The sequence below is a fragment of the Coregonus clupeaformis genome, chromosome 13 (assembly GCF_020615455.1).
Source record: "Coregonus clupeaformis isolate EN_2021a chromosome 13, ASM2061545v1, whole genome shotgun sequence".
Classification (NCBI taxonomy): Eukaryota; Metazoa; Chordata; class Actinopteri; order Salmoniformes; family Salmonidae; genus Coregonus; species Coregonus clupeaformis.
The window spans coordinates 53,352,904-53,377,604 of NC_059204.1; the positions used below are offsets into that span (position 1 = coordinate 53,352,904).

Below are 24,701 nucleotides of genomic sequence, written 5' to 3' on the forward strand. Positions count from 1 at the left end.
CCATAGGCTGTACAGTTTCAATTACGGTCTCATTCAAAGTTGACTTACAGTGGAGGAAAAAAGTATTTAGTCAGCCACCAATTGTGCAAGTTCTCCCACTTAAAAAGATGAGAGAGGCCTGTAATTTTCATCATAGGTACACGTCAACTATGACAGACAAAATGAGATTTTTTTTCTCCAGAAAATCACATTGTAGGATTTTTTATGAATTTATTTGCAAATTATGGTGGAAAATAAGTATTTGGTCAATAACAAAAGTTTCTCAATACTTTGTTATATACCCTTTGTTGGCAATGACACAGGTCAAACGTTTTCTGTAAGTCTTCACAAGGTTTTCACACACTATTGCTGGTATTTTGGCCCATTCCTCCATGCAGATCTCCTCTAGAGCAGTGAGGTTTTGGGGCTGTCGCTGGGCAACACGGACTTTCAACTCCCTCCAAAGATTTTCTATGGGGTTGAGATCTGGAAACTGGCTAGGCCACTCCAGGACCTTGAAATGCTTCTTACGAAGCCACTCCTTCGTTGCCCGGGCGGTGTGTTAGGGATCATTGTCATGCTGAAAGACCCAGCCACGTTTCATCTTCAATGCCCTTGCTGATGGAAGGAGGTTTTCACTCAAAATCTCACGATACATGGCCCCATTCATTCTTTCCTTTACACGGATCAGTCGTCCTGGTCCCTTTGCAGAAAAACAGCCCCAAAGCATGATGTTTCCACCCCCATGCTTCACAGTAGGTATGGTGTTCTTTGGATGCAACTCAGCATTCTTTGTCCTCCAAACACGACGAGTTGAGTTTTTACCAAAAAGTTCTATTTTGGTTTCATCTGACCATATGACATTCTCCCAATCCTCTTCTGGATCATCCAAATGCACTCTAGCAAACTTCAGACGGGCCTGGACATGTACTGGCTTAAGCAGGGGGACACGTCTGGCACTGCAGGATTTGAGTCCCTGGCGGCGTAGTGTGTTACTGATGGTAGGCTTTGTTACTTTGGTCCCAGCTCTCTGCAGGTCATTCACTAGGTCCCCCCGTGTGGTTCTGGGATTTTTGCTCACCGTTCTTGTGATCATTTTGACCCCACGGGGTGAGATCTTGCGTGGAGCCCCAGATCGAGGGAGATTATCAGTGGTCTTGTATGTCTTCCATTTCCTAATAATTGCTCCCACAGTTAATTTATTCAAACCAAGCTGCTTACCTATTGCAGATGCAGTCTTCCCAGCCTGGTGCAGGTCTACAATTTTGTTTCTGGTGTCTTTTGACAGCTCTTTGGTCTTGGCCATAGTGGAGTTTGGAGTGTGACTGTTTGAGGTTGTGGACAGGTGTCTTTTATACTGATAACAAGTTCAAACAGGTGCCATTAATACAGGTAACGAGTGGAGGACAGAGGAGCCTCTTAAAGAAGAAGTTACAGGTCTGTGAAAGCCAGGAATCTTGCTTGTTTGTAGGTGACCAAATACTTATTTTCCATCATCATTTGCAAATAAATTCATTAAAAATCCTACAATGTGATTTTCTGGAGAAAAAAATGCTCAATTTGTCTGTCATAGTTGATGTGTACCCATGATGAAAATTACAGGCCTCTCTCATCTTTTTAAGTGGGAGAACTTGCACAATTGGTGGCTGACTAAATACTTTTTTCCCCCACTATATTTACAAAAAAATATATGGGGGATTGGAAATGATGCAGACAATTCCATTGATGGAAGCCACAACCTATTTGCAATATCAAAGCTGATTAAAAAAAAGAAGACCCTATTCACTTCCAGTCATTCTTACCGCACAATCACCAGATGACCTTCGGACGAGTCCTGCAAAGCTTGTGGGTGTCGTAGACCAAAACGGATGACATGTTCATGAGAGTTTTTTTATTATAGCTCAAACCGTTCAGACTTTACAGACATTTTCATGAGAAGACCTGTGAAGAGTTAAGCACACCGACGGGACCGACTTCAGATGGTAGACTAAACCATTCCAACGGTTCTGCAACTTCCTCCCCCTAACAAGCAACGTTTGAAATATGTTCTACCCTCTTGTGGCTTTGAGTCAGTGACTGGCAAAAAAAGGTAGTTCTATAATTGTGGTCCTCTGTAGCTCAGCTGGAAGAGCATGGCGCTTGTAACGCCAGGGTAGTGGGTTCGATCCCCGGGACCACCTATACACAAAAAAATTTATGCACGCATGACTGTAAGTCGCTTTGGATAAAAGCGTCTGCTAAATGGCATATTATTATTATATTATATAATTAAGAACAGTATCTTGCAGGATTCGTAGTTGGAATTGTAAGAGTTCGGACGACACGTTCGGATTCGTGAGAGTCTCAGCTCTTCAGAACCGGTTAAAAAAAATAAAATTAAAAATATATGCCATTTAGCAGACGCTTTTATCCAAAGCGACTTACAGTCATGCGTGCATACATTTTTTATTTTTTGTGTATTGTAAGAAGATCTGTTTTCGGGGCGTTTGCAAATAGTCCGGGTAGCCATGATTAGCTGTTCAGAAGTCTTATGGCTTGGGGGTAGAAGCGGTTAAGAAACCTTTTGGAACTAGACTTGGCGCTCCGGTACCGCTTGCCGTGCGGTAGCAGAGAGAACAGTCTATGACTAGGGTGGCTGGTATCTTTGACCATTTGTAGGGCCTTCCTCTGACTCTGCCTGGTATAGAGGTCCTGGATGGCAGGAAGCTTGGCCCCAGTGATGTACTGAGCCGTATGCACTACCCTCTGTAGTGCCTTGCGGTCGGAGGCCGAGCAGTTGCAACCAGTCAGGATGCTCTCGATGGTGTAGCTGTAGAACTTCTTGAGGATCTGAGGAGGTGTTTAGTCCCAGGGTCCTTAGCTTAGTGATGAGCTTTGAGGGCACTATGGTGTTGAACGCTGAGCTGTAGTCAATGAATAGCATTCTCATGTAGGTGTTCCTCTTGTCCAGGTGGGAAAGGGCAGTGTGGAGTGCAAAATATATTGCATCATCTGTGGATCTGTTGGGGTGGTATGAAAATTGGAGTGGGTCTAGGGTTTCTGGGATAATGGTATTGATGTGAGCCATGACCAGCCTTTCAAAGCACTTCATGGCTACAGACGTGAGTGCTACGGGTTGGTAGTCATTTAGGCAGGTTATCTTAGTGTTCTTGGGCACAGGGACTATGGTGGTCTGCTTGAAACATGTTGGTATTACAGACTCAGTCAGGGACATGTTGAAAATGTCAGTGAAGACACTTGCCAGTTGGTCAGCGCTTGCTCGGAGTACACGTCCTGGTAATCTGTCTGACCCTGCGGCCTTGTGAATGTTGACCTGCTTAAAAGTTACTCACATCAGCTATGGAGAGTGTGATCACATAGTCATCCGGAACAGCTGATGCTCTCATGCATGCTTCAGTGTTGCTTGCCTCGAAGCGAGCATAGAAGTGATTTAGCTCGTCTTGTAGGCTTGTGTCACTGGGCAGCTCGCGGCTGTGCTTCCCTTTGTAGTCTGTAATAGTTGTCAAGCCCTGCCACATCCGACGAATGTCAGAGCCGGTGTAGTACGATTCAATCTTAGTCCTGTATTGACTCTTTGCCTGTTTGATGGTTCGTCGGAGGGCATAGCGGGATTTCTTATAAGCGTCCGGGTTAGAGTCCCGCTCCTTGAAAGCGGCAGCTCTACCCTTTAGCTCAGTGCGGATGTTGCCTGTAATCCATGGCTTCTGGTTGGGGTATGTACGTACGGTCACTGTGGGGACGATGTCATCAATGCACTTATTGATGAAGCCAGTGACTGATGTGGTGTACTCCTCAATGCTCTCGGAAGAATCCCGGAACATATTCCAGTCTGTGCTAGCAAAACAGTCCTGTAGCTTAGCATCTGCGTCAACTGACCACTTCCTTATTAACCGAGTCACTGGTGCTGCCTGCTTTAGTTTTTGCTTATAAGCAGGAATCAGGAGGATAGAGTTATGGTCAGATTTGCCAAATGGAGGGCGAGGGAGAGCTTTGTACGCGTCTCTGTGTGTGGAGTAAAGGTGGTCTAGAGTTTTTCTTCCTCTGGTTGCACATTTAACATGCTGGTAGAAATTAGGTAGAACGGATTTAAGATTCCCTGCATTAAAGTACCCGGCCACTAGGAGTGCTGCCTCTGGATGAGCGTTTTCCTGTTTACTTATGGCCTTATACAACTAATTGAGTGCAATCTTAGTGCGTGCATCGGTTTGTGGTGTTAAATAGACAGCTACGAAAAATATAGATGAAAACTCTCTTGGTAAATAGTGTGGTCTACAGCTTATCATGAGATACTCTACCTCAGGCGAGCAAAACCTCGAGACTTCCTTAGTATTAGAATCTATGCACCAGCTGTTGTTTACAAATATACACAGACCGCCACCCCTTGTCTTACAGGAGTCAGACGTTCTATCCTGCCAATGCAGCGTATATCCTGCCAGCTGTATGTTATCCATGTTGTCGTTCAGCCACGACTTGGTGAAACATAAGATATTACAGTTTGTCCCGTTGGTAAATAAGCTTAATCTTAGGTCGTCCAATTTATTTTCAAAAGATTTAACATTGGCTAATAGGATTGATGGGAGAGGCAGTTTACTCGCTCGCCGTCGGATCCTTACAAGGCACCCCGACCTACGTCCACGATATCTCCGTCTCTTTCTCATGCGAATGACAGGGATTTGGGCCTTGTCGGGTGTCTGTAGTATATCCTTCGCGTCCAACTCGTTAAAGAAAAAATCTTCGTCCAATACGAGGTGAGTAATCGCTGTCCTGATATCCAGAAGCTCTTTTTGGTCATAAGAGACGGTGGCAGAAACATTATGTACAGAATAAATTACAAATAACACGAAAAAACACACATAATAGTATAATTGGTTAGAGGGCTGTAAAACGGCAGCCATCTTCTCCGGCGCCATCTTCTGTACTGTACTGTACTGTACTGCACAGTACAGTACAGTACAATAGCCTTGTTGTTATCAGCTACCTGGGCGTAGATTTATATCTTCCTGCAATTGTAATGTAACCACCAAGTGGGACAGCAGACAGACAATGCAGCAAGTGACAAGAGGAGATTCATTCGTTAATTAACTGCACAGAACAATTGGCCCTTCTAGAATCATTTGCATCAGTTGGTCCTACTCCAATGCAAAGCAATGTTGAATGATGTTGATGCAAGGTATTCTGCAATACATTGGGCTAGATTCAGAATTAGCTAATTTACTAACATAGTAGTATTATAAAAGATAAACAGAAACACAGTTATCCATATCTAGACTGCCCACATGCCGGTGCTTTAAAAAAAGAAAATGTTTCCTTGTCACAGCCAAAAATTCAGGCAGAAGTAGTCCGTCTGAGAGTAAATCAAGAGGCCCGGAGAATCAATCACGGATAAACAGATGGACAGGAGTGTAAACCTGTTTCCGGTAAGACCCCAACATACCCTAACCACATATACGAACGCACACACATGCACACACGTTACACATGCACACCAACACTCCTTCCTGTGGCATGTCCATACCTGCCGGGTTTGTTGATGTACTTCTGTAGCCGTGCCTTAACCTCATCGTAGGTCAAGAAAGCCATGTAGCCAGGGTGAGTCACAGCAAGGAAGTTCCAGTTTCTCAGGATGGAGCCCCATGGCTGATAGGGAGGAGAGAAGAAGGAGAGGAGTCACACACACACACACACACACACACACACATACTTCATTTGGATCAACAATGAAACATTGTGCATGCAAGGACTCCTAATTCTTGGAGGTCACAGATGTGTGGATCCACTTGAATAACACAATAATTTAAGTGACGCACACACACTTTATTACATCACAAGATGAGGAAGCATCAGATTCCATCCTGTCTTCCATTCTTACAGTGTCCTAAACCAGGGTCACCTGTACAGAGTATGAATCTACTCAGAACTCCAAGGGCACTATTTCTTGGAGCCGGGAGAAAACCCAATTACTGAAAATAGTGCACATAGAAGGGCCTCTCGAGTGGCGCAGCGATGAGATAAGATCATAATTGGATATGACAAAAAAACACAAAACAATTGTGCAAAAGAGTCAGAGAGAACCCAATCCTTTGCTGTACATCAAAATGCCCTTCAAGGTCGGATGAAAAGTATCTTAACAGTTGAAATCATTCCCATAATAGTACTGGTCAGGTGTTGCATATGCTAGAAATTGCAGATCAAGGACGTTAAGGGGGGGGGGGGTTGGGGGAGTGGGGAGTGGGGAGTGGGGGGGACAAAAGCAATAAAAGAAAAATCAGTGAGGTTCAAGTTCTAGGTGCAGTCAAATTATTTGTTCTGAGTCTCTTCAGTGTGATGTGCCAAATGGCCACTGTGTAATTTTTTTTTTTTGTGAGCTAGGTAAATAAACATCTAATGACTCTGCACGCTTTCTGTTACTTTACTGTTCATTTCCATCTCACTGTGAAACTGCATTGAGTTTCCATGACTTGCTGGACCTTATTTATAAAGCACTGTGGCCTTTTTGTCTCAGTTGTGGTCACTCCTCATGGCTAGTTAGTGTGTCAGCTCCCCATGGATTCACAGCCAATGAATCAGCTGAACACGGCCAAACCACGGGGGCGGGGGGGGGGGTTTAGCCTAACTGAGTGAGACTCACTCAACGACAACTCCCCCCACCCACCCACCCACCCACCCGTCATGAAGTCATATCTATTCAAAACAATGCTACATTTTTCAATAGACCCTGGCTTTGGTGGCCCAATGGAAGTACATCAAGCTGATGGAAGCTCTAGGGGTTACAACATTAGCACGTGATAAAATAAATAATACGAGTGTGTTCCACAGACATGGGTTACATGTTTGAGTTTGAGCTATATCCATTCTCGTTTTGCTTGATGAAATGAGGCGAGGGAGAGTTTTCCTGTAAATGAGACAATACACCCACGCCAGAATTCTACTAAAAGAGAAAAATAGATTTAAAAAAGCCGGAGAAAATGAACAAATGAAATTTACCTGGAAGAGCCTGGTGAAGATGTCGAACTCAAAGACAGATATGTAGTCGTTGCAGGTGAGGTCGATGGTGGACTTAAGGGCCATGGCCTCCAGGCCAGAGCTGATGTGATGCACTTCGTGAAGGCACTGTCGGAACACTTTCCAAGGCACGATGGTCCTGGAGGGCACAACCAGACCACAAGCCAAAAGTCAGTGGTGCTAAACAACTGTCTAAAGTCACCAAAGTAACCCTGGTGGTAGCACATAATAAGCATCACATTTTGTTATGTTACAGCATGAATTCAAAATGGATTAAATATATTACATTTTCCTACCTACACACAATACCACATAATGACAAAGTAAAAAACATGTTTTTAGACATTTTCGCAAATGTATTGATAATTAAATACAGAAATATCTCATTTACATAAGTTTCAGCACCTTTGGCAGAGATTAATGCTGTGAGTCTTTCTGGGTACGTCTCTGAGTTTTCCACACCTGGATTGTGCAACATTTGCCCATTAATATTTTCAAAATTCTTCAAGCTCAGTCAAATTGGTTGTTGATCATTGCTAGACAACCATGTTCAGGTCTTGCCCTAGATTTTCTAGTAGATTTAAGTCAAAACTCTAACTCAGCCACATTCACCGGCTTCTTGGTAAGCAACTCCAGTATAGATTTGACCTTGTGTTGTAGGTTATTGTCCTGCTGAAAGGTGAAGTAATCTCCCAGTATCTGGTGGAAAGCAGACTGAACCAGGTTTTCCTCTAGGAATTTGCCTGTGCTTAGCTCCATTCCGTTTATTTTTTATCCTGAAAAACTCCCCAGTCCTTAACGATTACAAGCATACCCATAACATGATGCAGCCACCACTATGCTTGAAAGTATGGAGAGTGGTACTAAGTAATGTGTTGTATTGGATTTGCACCAAACATAACACTTTGCATTCAGGACAAAAAGTTAATTGCTTTGCCATACATTGCTTTTGCAGTATTACTTTAGTTCCTTGTTGCAAACAGGATGCATGTTCTGTACAGGCTTCCTTCTTTTCACTCTGTCATTTAGGTTGGTATTGTGGAGTAACTACAATCAAATCAAATCAAATCAAATCAAATTTTATTGGTCACATGCGCCGAATACAACAAGTGCAGACATTACAGTGAAATGCTTACTTACAGCCCTTAACCAACAGTGCGTTTATTTTAAACAAAAAAAGTAAGAATAAAACAACAACAAAAAAAGTGTTGAGAAAAACAAAGAGCAGAAGTAAAATAAAGTGACAGTAGGGAGGCTATATATACAGGGGGGTACCGGTGCAGAGTCAATGTGCGGGGGCACCGGCTAGTTGAGGTAGTTGAGGTAATATGTACATGTGGGTAGAGTTAAAGTGACTATGCATAAATACTTAACAGAGTAGCAGCAGCGTAAAAAGGATGGGGTGGGGGGGCAGTGCAAATAGTCCGGGTAGCCATGATTAGCTGTTCAGGAGTCTTATGGCTTGTGGGTAGAAGCTGTTGAGAAGCCTTTTGGACCTAGACTTGGCACTCCGGTACCGCTTGCCGTGCGGTAGCAGAGAGAACAGTCTATGACTAGGGTGGCTGGAGTCTTTGACAATTTTGAGGGCCTTCCTCTGACACCGCCTGGTATAGAGGTCTTGGATGGCAGGGAGCTTTGCCCCAGTGATGTACTGGGCCAATGTTGTTGACCAATGTTGTTGATCCATCCTCAGTTTTCTCCTATCACAGCCATTAAACTCTGTAACTGTTTTAAAGTCACCATTGGCCTCATGGTGAAATCCCTGAGCGGTTTCCTTTCTCTCCGGCAACTGAGTTAGGAAGGACTCCTTTATCTTTGTAGTATCTGGGTGTATTGATACACCATCCAAAGTGTAATTAATAACTTCACCATGCTCAAAAGGATATTCAATATATTTTTTTTTACCCATCTACCAATAGGTGCCCTTCTTTGCGATGCATTGGAAAACCTCCCTGGTCTTTGTGGTTGAACCTGTTTGAAATTCACTGCTCGACTGAAGGACCTTACAGATAATTGTGTGTGTGGGGTAGAGAGATGAGGTAGTCATTCAAAAATCATGTTAAACACTATTATTGCACAGAGTGAGTCCAACTTGTTAAGCACATTTTTACTCCTGAACTTATTTAGGCTTGCCATAACAAAGGAGTTGAATACTTCATTTTTTATTAATTTGCAAACATTTTGAAAAGCATAATTCCACTTTGGCATTATGGACTATTGTGTGAGACAACAAATCTCAATTGAATCAATTTTAAATTCAGGCTGTAACACAACAAAATGTGGAAACGGTCAATGTGGAAAAAGTGAATACTTTCTGAAGGCACTGTATCAATAAATCCAGAACAGATGAAGGATGTATATCTGCTTGACCACTTTAAAAGGGTAGGAAGCAGGGCCCTCATTTATCAATCATGCGTAGGCACAAATCTGTTCATAAACCATGCGTGGGATTATTTTCACGCAAAGTTTGAAATGTATCAATATGAATGTTTGCGTGAAAGTGTGCGTAAATTTACGCACAGCCATGACAATGCGTACACACAGTACCAAGTGGTGGAATAAAGGAACTGCTTGTCAAGTGTAGAATGGGGAAAATATGCTGTGTGAATGTGTAATGTGGGAGTAGCAATTAAAAAACAAAAGATTTGCCAGTAGATTGTCGACTTGATTCATGATGATGTTGTTTTGAGCCCCACCTGTTTAGCGGGGGAAAAAAGCCCCACCTGTTTTGCATGTTATTTTGGCATTAATATGTGTCGCATATCAGTTTGCAAACAATGTAAAAAAATATATATCATTGTTAATAAAGCTGCATACAAACTTGGTCTCTTTATTGCTTTCTTGAGTAAGGCAGCTACAAAATGCAGGTGTTTCAGCCTAGCTCAGTGCTTTCTGTGGTGGGGCAGCCAGCGGAAAATACGGCGCATAGGGCTTGATAATGTTCTCTAGTTGCGCCGTGATTGGGTAATGTTCTCTAGTTGCGTCGTGATTGGCTCAGTGTTCTGTCACTCATGGGGACACTACTTCACCGCCAAATCTAAGGGTAGAGCTAGAAAATTCTAGCCCCTTGGGTGCTGCCATAGCGTTACATTAGAAGTGCCCATCCAAGAAGGCTCAAGGTCATTGACCACAGATAGAATGACGTCAAATCACATTATATAATAATAATAATATGCCATTTAGCAGACGCTTTTATCCAAAGCGACTTACAGTCATGATCTACAGTACCTTTGATTGGACTGATCATGTCAACATCATACTTTCAAAATCTTAGCTAGCAAGCTAGCAATCATCATCATGAATCAAGTTGACAATCTACAGGCAAATATTTTTCAATCCTTGACATATGAAGATAAATAATGAAGAGAAACTACAGATAAAACGTATTGGTGCTCAACGTACATGTCTCTCCATCACGTGATAGGGTCTTTCTCACAGGCTACAAGTGAAGACAGACACATCGGGGACGGAACTGCATGCGTCCAATTCGAGGTGCATATTGAAGATATTGGAAGAACTGACCACATTTACTTTTCATCAGCGAACAAGATGAGTAGGCCTAACGAACAGCAAAAGCACTAGCTTATGTCAATCTACTATCCTCCATAGTACAAAAGTCGACCTATTCTATTCTGTGCGAGAAATACATATTCCAAACATAGTCTGGGACAGTTGTGGGATGCGATAGATCCCAAATTAATACAACCACTTGCATCAAAAACCTTTTTTACGCAATGTGGCTGAGGCAACAGATCAGAACGTTTAGCTTAAAATGTTGATAAACTATTAGGCTATTTCTTCACATCATAAGAGCAGCAATGTGCACGTGGTAGTAGGCTATAAGCGTGAATGTTCCATTTGCAGAAAACACCATTATCAAAAATGACCGCAAATGCAATTATGCATGTAATGCTTTTATTATAAAGGTGCATTTTTATGGTAAAAATTATCTTCCCCAAACTTGAAACTCACATGCTGCTTATGTATGCCAGTTAGGCTCTACACCCCTTGTAAAGTGGATTCATGTGCTTAATTTTAGGAAGTTATTTGGCCACTTTAGTTGTGACACAAACCTTATCAAAACATATAGGCCTATGGGCTAGACTACATGAGGTGTGTAACTATGATTAGAAACATTTGCAAAAAAAGGCATTGTTTCTTATGCTGGGCATCATTCACAAGTGATAATATATAATTCACAAGTGATAGGCTAATATTGTCACCCATCAGACTATTCTTGATTTCATCTTGCCTTTACTAACACTCGTCCGCTGCCTCTGCATAACCATTCCCTGCCACGGCGCTAAGGATTCTAGCTACTAGAGGAAACCAATCACGTTGTGATGGAGGAGCTAAGACAGCTGTTGGAGGAACGGATCAACCGCTTAGAAGATTTAGTCACCAGAGCGCTCCTCCGGTCGGACTGTGGGTCTTGTCCGGTAGGTGAATCAACAAATGCTAAGGCTAATATAGCAAAACAAGCTAACCTAAGGCTAGAGAGCTCTAAAGATGTCCCTATACTTGATAGAACGCAGTCAAAACTGGTGAACAGATCAGAGCAATTTCAGAGCAAACGGCTGAATGAGACGATAACACAGCTTGAAATACGTGAGAGTGAACAATTCATTGACTCTGTAGCAGCTACTCTAGGGGTCGAGCTACCAAATGCTAACGGACAGACACAGATTGGTATACAAGGGATTACTTCAAATTTTGACCACTTGGTCACGGACCTGGCTGACACTCTCCCCTGGACATGTGCTAATGCCACTGGATTAACCGCAGAGGCTTTCAAACCAGCCTTTCCCAATGACACATCTTATTGGCATAGCACCGGGGCTAGACCGAAGGCATCAACTCCAGCGGGGACTTGGTCTGAAGTTGTGCGCTGCAGAGGCAAATCCAGCGAGAAATCAAATAAGAGAGCACCAACCCTCAATCCACCACCTGAACTTACACTGCAAAACAGGTACGAACCACTGACTCGGAACGAAATGTGTGTAAATGAACCTAGGGAAGCTAATTACAACACTAGCATTAGGGCTAATCAAAATCTAAGAAATAGCCATAAAACCACTGATAGGATGAGGGAAAGAAGAAACTTTGCTAACTCCACGTTTGATAAGCCAGATACTACATTGATTGGGGATGACATAACCAAGCATATCAGAATGGCAAAGACTGAAAATCTAACCATGGCTGACACATCGGTCAGAGAGCTAACAGAAATGTTGCCAGTTATTCTCTCTACACATCCAAGCAACATGCAGATTATTATCCACACTGGGTCTTTTGACATTCTACAAAGGAAAACTGATTCTGAGATCCTGAAAAATGATTTTTCTATGCTACTGAAGAAAATAAACAACTTTCAACAACATGTTTTCATCTCAGGCCCCATTCCAACCTTGGGGAAAATAATTTAATATTTTAGCAGACTCCTTGGGCTGAATACATGGTTGACATCGGCATGCCTCAATCATGGGATAGGGTTTATTGACAATTTCAATATTTTTTGGAACTGTAAAGACCGCTTTAGACCTGATGGGGTTCATCCAAACATCATGGGATGCCGGCTGCTTGGTGCCAACATACGTCATGCTCTTGGAATGCCAGTTCTCTTGGAATGCCAAACTCAGTTTCTGTTAAGAAAGGGTACATTAATGAGAGTACCAATGCTCAGTTTATGGAAGCCATAGCTATCTCTCCAATAATAAGTGCTGAGTCAGTTGATGTACTCCTGGATAATTTTTATGCCAAAATATTGAATGTCATGGATCGTGTTGCACCGGTAAAGGTAAAGAAAACTATGAGCAAACAGAAAACTCCATGGAGAACCACCATGATGGTAAGCGCCCTGAAAAGAGAATGTAGGAAAGTGGAACGTAAGTGGAGGAAAACTAAACTTCAAATTCACTATGACATCTATAAACAAAGCCTTGGTAGCTTCAACAATGAGTTACGCAGGGCCAGACAGCAACATTTATCGGGAATGATCAACAAGAATATCGACAATACCCGCACTCTATTTGTCATGGTCGACAAGCTTACAAACCCAATAAAGCAGATACCATCAGAACTCATGTCCACTGTGAAATGTAATTAATTTGCGTGTTTCTTTAGTGAAAAAATTATAAGTATAAGACGGACCATCAAAACCGCTCAGTCTAAAAAGGACTCTGTACCGTCACCACGACCACCAAGACGTAACTTGGTTATTATGTCGCATTTTAATACAATTGATCAAAAATCCCTAGAAGAAACAGTTCGACATCTTAAAGCTTCCACTTGCTGTCTCGACACATTGCCATCAGACTTTTTTTAAACAATTTTTAACTCTATAACAATGGACTTACAGCAAATAGTTAATAGCTCTCTGCAATCAGGCATTTTCCCAACGTCTCTAAAAACAGCTGCCATTAAGCCCCTATTAAAAAAGAGAACACTGGATGCATCTATAATGAACAACTATAGACCTGTATCAAATCTCCCTTTTATAGCCAAGATCATTGAGAAGGTTGTCTTCAATCAACTCAGCAATTTTGTGACCTCATGCGGTCTCTTAGACCAATTTCAGTCAGGTTTCTGACCTCACCACAGTACTGATTAAAGTTTTAAATGATATACGGCTGAATACTGATTCTGATAAAGTAACAGTTCTGGTTCTATTAGATCTCAGTGCAGCATTTGACACTGTCGATCATGGAACACTTATAGATAGGCTGGAAAAGTGGGTAGGACTCTCCGGGACAGTCCTTGATTGGTTCAGATCTTATCTAGATGGCCGGAGTTACTTTGTCACCATTGGTAATCATGAATCTGATAGGGTGGCTATGACATGCGGAGTTCCACAGGGATCAGTTCTCGGACCGATTCTGTTTAATCTCTATATGCTACCTCTGGGCCAAATTTTACAGAACAACAACATTAGCTACCACAGCTATGCTGATGATACTCAAATATATATGGCTCTCGAACCGTATGACAACAGCTCAATAGACTCTCTGTGTCACTGTATAGAGCACATAAATACCTGGATGAACCAAAATTGTCTACAATTAAACCAAGATAAAACTGAGATTATTGTGTTTGGCAACAAAAATAAAAGAACAAGTATTAGTACAGAGCTGGATTCTCGGGTCCTTAAAGCCAGCGATCAAGTGCGTAATCTTGGTGTTCTGATAGACTCAGACCTCACATTTAACAGTCATATCAAAGCGGTCACCAAAACAGCATTCTATCATCTAAAAAATATAGCCAGAATCAAAGGCTTGGTGTCCCAAAAAGATCAAGAGAAGCTCATCCATGCTTTTATCTCTAGTAGGGTTGACTACTGTAATGGCCTCTTAACAGGACTCCAGAAAAAGACTGTAAAAAAGTTGCAGCTAATTCAGAATGCAGCTGCTAGAATGTTAACCAGGACCAAGAGAACGGAGCACATCACTCCGGTTCTTAAATCTTTACATTGGCTTCCAGTCAGTTACAGAATTGATTTCAAAGTGGTACTTTTAGTTTATAAATCTTTGAATGGTTTAGGACCCGAGTACATGTCTGATATGTTTGAAGAATATAAACCGGGCAGGGCTCTTAGATCCATGAACACAGGTCAGCTAGTAGAGCCCAGAGCCCAAACTAAACATGGAGAAGCTGCGTTTAGCACTTATGCTGTACACAACTGGAATAAACTACCAGAAGATCTTAGATGTAGATCCATTTTTAAATCCAGGTTAAAAACGCTTCTCTTTTCACGTGCCTACGACTGAGCACTTAAACTTAACCACACTGTTTAGCCTTATAGCTTCCTATGTTTTTATCCCATTTTTAATTTTTAATTTTTATATGTTTGTTTTTTTATTGTATTTTTATTATTATGATGTTTTCATTCTTTTTGATAAACATCTTTGTAAAGCACATTGAATTGCTTCGATGTATGAATTGTGCTATATAAATACAATTGCTTGCTTGCTTTACATATACTAAATAACATATGTGTGAAATTTGTTTTGATTTAGAATGGACCATTATCATGCACCTATCTCGAAACAGGGGCAGCGAGAAAACATACTTGTCATCTATAAATAGCGAATGGAGGACGCTTTTCCTGTGGTTCATTTTCATGCCAGCCAGGTAGGCTATACTCTTGTTGTAAAGAGAAGCAATGTGCTTAATATTAGGAAATAAATATAGTAGGCCTAGCCTATCGAAAGCTGATGGGATCCCCCTCTTTTTAATAGAGGCCATCACTCTTTTCTCATGCAATTGCATAGCCTATAGAAATGTTGCGCAACATGAGCACATGGACTCTCATGAAGTGTTTGATTTTCAATTAAATTTGCATTGATGTCAGAGTGATTAGAACAGGGGTGTCAAACGTCCGGCCCGCGGGCCGGATCAGGCCCGCAAACGGGTTTAATCCGGCCCGCGAGATTTTGTAAAGTATAAAAATGCGCTGCAATTTTTCAATAAAATAAACTGCTGTTCCAATTGCGTCCACTGGATGGCGCAATAGCAATTGTGTTAAGCAAGCAAACTGTTTATACCGGGGCAGAGCAAGTAGGTCAAGCACGTGCAGCCAGTCCGGATGAGCTACTTTGTTTTGCCCGCGATATTTATTATGTGGTCCTCTGTAGCTCAGCTGGTAGAGCACGGCGCTTGTAACGCCAAGGTAGTGGGTTCGATCCCCGGGACCACCCATACACAAAAATGTATGCACGCATGACTGTAAGTCGCTTTGGATAAAAGCGTCTGCTAAATGGCATTGTGATGTCACGAGAGGCTGTGTCCTGGAGGGACGTTACATCCCCCTGAGGTGGCTGCAAACCCAGACAGCTATGGCTCCATCTGCTGGTATGGTCGGGAACTCCACCCCTCTATGGCCAATCTTCCCACGCAGCTGAAACAAATGAGGAGCTGATGAGCTGAAGGTTTGTTGAAGGGAAGAGACACGGTCTCCAACCTGGGCTCTCTGGAGGACAAGAGTGCTGCACGTCCACTTCCATGAGGAATATAAGGATTTGGAGATACTTACCTTTGGGAAATACTCACCTTTGGATATATGCACCTGTGGAAATACGTGTGGGACATTTGGAAGGACGTTTTGCTGGGTTGGCCACTAGCTGCAACGTGGAATACAGTAAGACTGGGGAAAAGTTATTTGAGCGAGGGAGAGTTATGATTTTGGATGTGGAAGAGACATCCCTGAACTGTTAACCCTTAAAGAGCCACCAGAGAACAGAAGTGTGTTATACTTTCGTTAGTTTCCCAAGACCTTTAATAAAATCCTTGTTTTGGTTGAACCTGGTCTCCTTGCACTACTTGAGCAATCCCGCTGAAAGCTGTGTAGCCTCTCGTGACATCACAGATGGTGGAGAATACGGGCAAGCTCAAGCATTAATAGTGCATGTCAGAGGAGGATACCGAAGGTTTGATCACCCAGTTTTCCAAGTTGGCCGTAGGCTCCCCGCCGACTGAAATGGAGGACATATTGAAAGCCCTTGTTGCTGGCCAGCAAGCCCAGATGCAAGCAAACGTGGCTCTCTTGGAGGAGCAAAAGAAAGCCAACCTTCTGAAGGCAGAGGAATTGCAGTTGCAGAGACAGAGGGTGGTCCAAAATACCCGCCCAATAAAGGCAAGTGACTTTATATCTAAGATGGGAGCTACCGATGACATTGAGGCATACCTGCATGCATTTGAGGCCACGGCCACTAGGGAAGCCTGGCCCAAGCAACAGTGGGTTGGTCTGTTAGCCCCCTTTCTAACCGGGAAGCGCTGAATGCTGTCCGGGACCTGGGCCCTGACCAGGTTACTGACTATGATGCCCTGAAGTCTGAGATCCTCAGCAGATATGGACTCACAAAGTTTGGTATGGCCCAGCGCTTTCACAGTTGGACCTTCCAACCAGACCAACCTCCTCGGGCGCAGATGCATGAACTTGTCCGAATCGCAAGGAAATGGCTGGATCCGCAGAGGAATACAGCAGCGGCGGTGGTGGAGGCCGTTGTGGTGGATCGTTACCTACGCGCCCTGCCTTATGAGGCAAAACGGTTCATCAGTCAACAGGCCTTGACCACGGCTGATCTGACCGTGGAAGCTGTGGAAAAGTACCAGGCCACAGCGGAGATGCTGAATGCTTCCCGGAAAAACCCCAGGAGTGCGGCCCCACCACAAATGGGAAGAACCCGTCCAAAGGACCCCAAGGTCTCGAACCCAGCCACGTCAGGACTTATCCCGGCTCCAGGGGGAGCCAGAAACCAGGCGGGTCCAAGAAGAGTACACCAGGAGGGGGAAACTCGACAGTGTTACCGGTGTGGGGAGATGGGACATATCTCCTGGCAGTGTGGGAAACCAGCCGATGAACCTATGCCCACTGCGGAGTCCTCCAGCTCAGCACCCACACATCGTTTTGCCTCGCTCTTGGGAGTCGTAGATGGCGGCCCAGATCGACCCCCCCACCTGCCCGGTAACTGTGAATCACCATGATGTGGAGGCCTTACTGGATTCTGGTAGCCGGGCCACCCTGGTGCGTAAGGATTTGGTGGGCCCAACGTGTCTGACCCCGGGGAAAGTCCTCCCAGTTTCCTGTGTCCATGGGGACACCAGAGAATACCCCATTACTGAACTTACAATGACCAGCACACGGGGAACCATACACACGACAGCGGGGGTGGTTGATTCCCTCCCCGTCCCTGTCCTAATTGGACGAGACTGCCCAGCCTTTTACCCACTCTGGAGAGAGTCTCAGGAGAGGATAACCCGAGTACCTCGGAAACGGAGAGGCAAGACTCATCCTGGGAAGGCTCCGGTGCAATCCTCCGAGTTACTCACTCCCGCCCGGGCTCTGATAGGGATGGCAGGTGCCCAGACCGACACAGAGACGGAGCTACAGAATCTGGACAAAGAACTGTCTGGTCTGAAGGGGACCGCTGAGAGGTATCGTTTGGTAAAGCAACAGTTAGACATGAAGACAGAAGAGTTAGATATCCTCCAGGTTAAACTCCAACAGAGCTCCTTCCCTAAGCAACAGGAGGAGCTGGAGAGGCTGCGCAGGACCATCGAGGAGTGTGAGGAGACCCTGCGCAGTAGTAAGGAGGTCCAGAAGAAGGCAGAGGAGAAGTACAAGGTGTTGGAGAACAAGATGAAGAATGCGGAGGCAGAGAGAGAGAAGGAACTGAAAGCTGCTCAACAGAAGCTAAACTCTGCTAAAACCAAGGCTGATGCGTTCAGTAAGAAACTCAAGGAGAGACAACAGGAGGCTGAGTCCCTGGTCCTAGAGTTGGAGGAGTTGAAGAGAGAGCAGTCTGGCAAGCACCACGGCAATGCGGACGCCCTCTCCCGGCGTGATGCCTTCTTCGCTGCCTTTACCCCGACGAGGACGTCGGTCCCGAGGAGGGGGATGTGTGATGTCACGAGAGGCTGTGTCCTGGAGGGACGTTACATCCCCCTGAGGTGGCTGCAAACCCAGACAGCTATGGCTCCATCTGCTGGTATGGTCGGGAACTCCACCCCTCTATGGCCAATCTTCCCACGCAGCTGAAACAAATGAGGAGCTGATGAGCTGAAGGTTTGTTGAAGGGAAGAGACACGGTCTCCAACCTGGGCTCTCTGGAGGACAAGAGTGCTGCACGTCCACTTCCATGAGGAATATAAGGATTTGGAGATACTTACCTTTGGGAAATACTCACCTTTGGATATATGCACCTGTGGAAATACGTGTGGGACATTTGGAAGGACGTTTTGCTGGGTTGGCCACTAGCTGCAACGTGGAATACAGTAAGACTGGGGAAAAGTTATTTGAGCGAGGGAGAGTTATGATTTTGGATGTGGAAGAGACATCCCTGAACTGTTAACCCTTAAAGAGCCACCAGAGAACAGAAGTGTGTTATACTTTCGTTAGTTTCCCAAGACCTTTAATAAAATCCTTGTTTTGGTTGAACCTGGTCTCCTTGCACTACTTGAGCAATCCCGCTGAAAGCTGTGTAGCCTCTCGTGACATCACAGCATATTATTTTTTTATTTTATTTACGGCTTCTACTTTTAACATTATGTGCTTTGGCACCCTCATTGCCCCAATATGTCTCTGTCAAAAAAGAGAAAAGTGGACGCAGAGTGCAGTGTTCCAAGAAAAATGGTCATCCTCCTATTTATTCACGGAATTGAATGGGAAAGCTGTATGTTTGGTGTGTTCACAGCATGTTGCAGTGCTGAAAGAATATAACCTTCGTCGCCACTATGTGAGTCTTCATGCCGACAAATATGACAACTTTCAAGGACAGCGGAGAAGAGAGAAGGTGAATGAACTGTTGGCGGGTCTGAAGAAACAGCAGTCTGTGTTTACTCACAGCCGAGACATCAGTGACGCTGCAGTGAAAGCTAGCTACCTCATTGCTAATGAAATCGCAGTGGCTTCAAAACCATTTAGTGAGGGTGAATTTGTAAAAACATGCATGATGAAGGCAGCTGAGATTGTGTGCCCTGAAAAGCGTCAGGCTTTTGCAAATATCAGCCTGACAAGAAACACAGTTGCAGACAGGATTTCCGATCTTTCAGTGGATTTGGACAGCCAGTTGAAGCAAAAAGTAAAGTCATTTATTGTGTTTTCGGTTGCAATTGATGAAAGCACGGACATTACAGATGTTGCACAACTGGCCATTTTCATCCGCGGAGTTGATGACACATTGACCGTCACCGAGGAGTTCGTGGAGTTGGTGCCGATGACAGATACAACGACAGCAGCTGATATTTTCACCGCACTCGTCGGCGCGCTGGACAGGGTCGGAGTGGACTGGTCCCGCGCTGTCAGCCTGGCTACAGATGGTGCGCCCTCAATGATCGGGAAAAAAGCAGGCGTTGTGACAAAGTTCAGAGAGAAAGTGCAATCTGCAAATGGAGGACGTGATTTTTTTACTTTTCACTGTATTTTGCACCAGGAGGCTTTGTGTTGCAAGTCATTAAAGATGGATAACGTCATGAAGGTGGTCATCCAAACTGTTAATTTCATCCGATCCAGAAGCCTGAATCACCGTCAGTTTGACAGCCTTCTCAGAGAGAAAGACCACATCTATGGCCTGCCATACCACACTGAGGTAAGATGGTTAAGCCGAGGTGCTGTGCTGAGGCGTTTCTTTGATTTACGAGAAGAAATTGAACAGTTCATGGAAGAAAAGGGCAAACCAGTGTTAGAATTTCATTCCGCAGAATGGATGCAGGACCTTGCATTTATGGTGGATGTTACAGAGCACCTGAATAACTTGAACAAACAGCTGCAAGGGCGCAACAAAGTTGTCACGCAGTATTATGACAGCATACGTTCTTTCAAGTTGAAGCTGTCATTGTGGGAGACGCAACTCGCCGGTGGTGATGCAGTTCACTTCCTCTGTCTGAAAAATGTGTGCGCGACCCAACATGTGGCAGACATGAAGCGGTTCAAAGATAAAATAACGGGACTGTTACGGGAGTTTGTGCAACGCTTTCAGATTTTTGGTGAACTGGAGAAAGACATCAAAGTTTTTTGCTCGCCATTCACCGTGAATCCCTCTGATCTGCCCGTCAGCATCCAACTTGAAATAATAGACTTGCAGTGTGACTCGGATTTGAAGGGCAAATTTGCCGCAGCTGGCTTGGACACATTTTATCAGAATCTCTTGCCAGGTTACCCCAACTTGACAGCCCTCGCTGCAAAACTGTTGTGCATGTTTGGAACCACATATCTTTGTGAGCAAGTTTTCTCTGTAATGAGCATAAATAAAACAAAGCTGCGCTCAAGGCTCACGCACAAGCACATCCTGAAGTTGGCTGCCACTCAGGATATTGATGCGCTGGTGAAAGCTAAAAGATGCCAGGTATCAGGAGTCAAATAAACTATGCAACCCCACTTAAAGTGCTGCATGAGACACCCTGATATAGTTCTGTGATCTGTGATATACTTCTGTGAATCACTGAGGCATTGTGTGTTTGTGTTCTTTGTCCTCAGAACTTTCAAATAACTTGAGGTGTTTTATGATTAATAGTGATGTTGTGCTTTTGGACACACTGTCCTCAGGCTCCAGCTTTATGTTTATATGTTTTTATGTTGATGTGCTATTGTTTTTAATTGATTTTATTTTATTTGTATATTTAACCTATTCTTGACTCTGTGGTTCTTGCACTTGTTTGGGGAACAGGATTTCATTATTTGTATCTACATTTCTGCCTGAGAAATGACACCCTGATATAGTTATGTGATCTGTGAAACAGTTCTGTTAATCACTGAGGCATTGTGTGTTTGTGTGTTCTTTTTCTTTAGAATTTTCAAATAAACTTGAGGTGTTTTATGATTAATAGTGATGTTGTGCTTGTACTATTTTGGACACACTGTCCTCAGGCTCCAGCTTTATGTTTTATGTTGATCGTATTAAAACAAAGAAAACAATCTGAAGTTGTTGTTTTTAAGTTATATATACCATGATTTTACCGGTCCGGCCCACTTGGGAATAGATTTTCCTCCATGTGGCCCCTGAGCTAAAATGAGTTTGACACCCCTGGATTAGAGGGACAATAGAGTGCTGAGTACCAGGCAGTTTGCAAGTTTCGTAGGCTAGTAATGACCATCAGAAGCAGCAGAGCTTGCAGAAGCCTAATTACCGTGACTCAACGGTCACGTGGAACTTGACTGCCGTCATGACCCGTGACCGCCGGTGTGGCGGTAATACGGTCACCGTAACAGCCCTAGTGGAGACCCGAGGAACCTCAAGATTTAACCAACCCTGTGAGCGGGTTTGGTAACTCATGTTTTTATACTTCAACAACGAAGTTAGGTAAGTCGGAAGCTTGTGTAGTAGAGCTTTGTAAACAAAAAGGGAATAGTGAAGTGATCTACGGGACTTTAATGAGGACCAGCCAACCTTCTGATACAGGATGCAGTGATGAGGATTACAACTGTCACCTGTGATAAAGCGAAGGGCGCTATGGTAGATGGCATCAAAAGGTTTAAAAGTAGTGGCTGCTGCATTCTGGTAAATTGTGTCACCATAATCAAGAACTGGCAGGAAAGTTGACTGTACAATCTGCTTCCTGCTGTTTAGGGAGAGGCAAGTACGATTTCTAAAAAAGAAGCCCACTTTAAATTGTAACTTTTTAACTAGGTCATTGGTATGTTTTTTAAACGTTAAATCCTTGTCAATGCAAAAGCCCAGATATTTATAGACGCGAACCCGATCATTAGCTGGCTGGCTATCTTGCTAGCTAAGATAACTGCATGTAACTGTTGAGATGAGGTTATGTATTTCCAAAACTTTGGTTTACTTTATTGTGGCTCAATTCACTATTAAAGCTGTAAATTAGATAACTAGGTGTTTATAGCCACTGGCTGACTCATGCAGCGCTAACGATTTGGTTTAATTTGAAGTTATACATTGAAAATATTTCTGTCAGAGTTTACATTGTAGGGTCATCTTTATGTTATATCGCCCCTAGAAAAATTGAAAATTGGGATGTAACTTTGTAACTTTGGGTCTTTTGATGCGTATACTAATGCAAATCCATATGTTACATGTGGTAACATTTTTGACACCTTCACCTTAAACTTTTACTGCAGTAGGAGAAATCAGGGTCACACAGAGTGTTTCTACGTAGTCTTAAACAAATCTACTTTGAAACAAAAGTATACACCTCACACACATGATTATGGGCTTAACAAAAAGAAGACACCTGTACCATTTCAGATATAGAGTTCAAACGTATTCAAGTTTGAGTTTGCATCCCAATATTACACTTTATATACAGTACCAGTCAAAAGTTTGGAAACACCTACTCATTCCAGGGTTTTTCTTTATTTTTACTATTTTCTACATTGTAGAATTAATAGTGAAGACATCAAAACTATGAAAGAACACATATAGAATCATGTAGTAACCCAAAAGCTTTGTACTCTCGGCATTCTCTCAACCAGCTTCATGAGGTAGTCACCTGGAATGCATTTCAATTAACAGGTGTGCCTTGTTAAAAGTTAATTTGTGGAATTTCTTTCCTTCTTCATGCGTTTGAGCCAATCAGTTGTGTTGTGACTAGGGGTGGTATACAGAGATAGCCCTATTTGGTAAAAGACCAAGTCCATATTATGGCAAGAACAGCTCAAATAAGAAAAGAGAAACGACAGTCCATCATTACTTTAAGACATGAAGGTCAGTCAATACGGAACATTTCAATAACTTTGAAGGTTTCTTCAAGTGCAGTCGCAAAAACCATCAAGCGCTATGATGAAACTGGCTCTCATGAGGACCGCCACAGGAAAGGAAGAACCAAAGTTACCTCTGCTGCAGAGGATAAGTTCATTAAAGTTAACGGCACCTAAGATTGCAGCCCAAATAAATGCTTCACAGAGTTCAAGTAACAGACACATCTCAACATCAACTGTTTAGAAGAGACTGTGTGAATCGAATTGCTGCAAAGAAACCACTACTAAAGGACACCAATAAGAAGAAGAGACTTGCTTGGGCCAAGAAACACGAGCAATGGACATTAGACCAGTGGAAATCTGTTCTTTGGTCTGATGAGTCCAAATTTGAGATCTTTGGTTCCAACCGTCGTGTCTTTGTGAGACGCAGAGTAGGTGAATGGATGATCTACGCATGTGTGGTTCCCACCGTGAAGCATGGAGGAGGAGATGTGATGGTGTGGGGGTGCTTTGCTGGTGACACCATCAGTGATTTATTTAGAATTCAAGGCACACTTAACCAGCATGGCTACCACAGCATTCTGCAGCGATATGCCATCCCATCTGGTTTATGCTTAGTGGGACTATCATGTGTTTTTCAACAGGACAATGACCCAAAACAAACCTCCAGGCTGTGTAAGGGCTATTTGACCAAGGAGAGTGATGGAGTGCTGCATCAGATGAACTGGCCTCCACAATCACCCAACCTCAACCCAATTGAGATGGTTTGGGATGAGTTGGACCGCAGAGTGAAGGAAAAGCAGCCAACAAGTGCTCAGCATATGTGGGAACTCATTCAAGACTGTTGGAAAAGCATTCCTCATGAAGCTGGTTGAGAGAATGCCAAGAGTGTGCAAAGCTGTCATCAAGGCAAAAGGTGGCCATTTGAAGATTCTCAAATATAAAATATATTTTGATTTGTTTAACACTTTTTTAAATACTAAACTCAGCAAAAAAGAAACATCCTCTCACTGTCATCTGCGTTTATTTTCAGCAAACTTAACATGTGTAAATATTTGTATGAACATAACAAGATTCAACAACTGAGACATAAACTGAAGAAGTTCCACAGATTTGTGACTAACATAAATTGAATAATGTGTCCCTGAACAAAGGGGGTTTCAAAATCAAAAGTAGCAGTCAGTATCTGGTGTGGCCACCAGCTGCATTAAGTACTGCAGTGCATCTCCTCCTCATGGACTGCACCAGATTTGCCAGTTCTTGCTATGAGATGTTACCCCACTCTTCCACCAAGGCACCTGCAAGTTCCCGAACATTTCTGGGGAATTGGCCCTAGCCCTCACCCTCCGACCCAACAGGTCCCAGACGTGCTTAATGGGATTGAGATCCGGGCTCTTCGCTGGCCATGGCAGAACACTGACATTCCTGTCTTGCAGGAAATCATGCACAGAACGAGCAGTATGGCTGGTGGCATTGTCATGCTGGAGGTTCATGTCAAGATGAGCCTGCAGGAAGGGTACCACATGAGGGAGGAGGATGTCTTCCCTGTAATGCACAGTGTTGAGATTGC

At 43.5% G+C, this 24,701-nt stretch overlaps 1 protein-coding gene across 1 annotated transcript in view; it reads right to left on the reverse strand.

Annotated features, from left to right (window-relative positions):
- The window catches only part of cblb (Cbl proto-oncogene B, E3 ubiquitin protein ligase), a 204,719-nt gene that overhangs the window by 85,238 nt on the left and 94,780 nt on the right, over positions 1-24,701 (reverse strand). Inside the window, exons 5-6 of the mRNA XM_041894588.2 lie at positions 6,964-7,120; positions 5,495-5,616 (exon numbers count right to left, since the gene is read on the reverse strand). Coding sequence (XP_041750522.2) covers positions 5,495-5,616; positions 6,964-7,120 — 279 coding nt within the window. The remainder of the gene's footprint in view (positions 1-5,494; positions 5,617-6,963; positions 7,121-24,701) is intronic.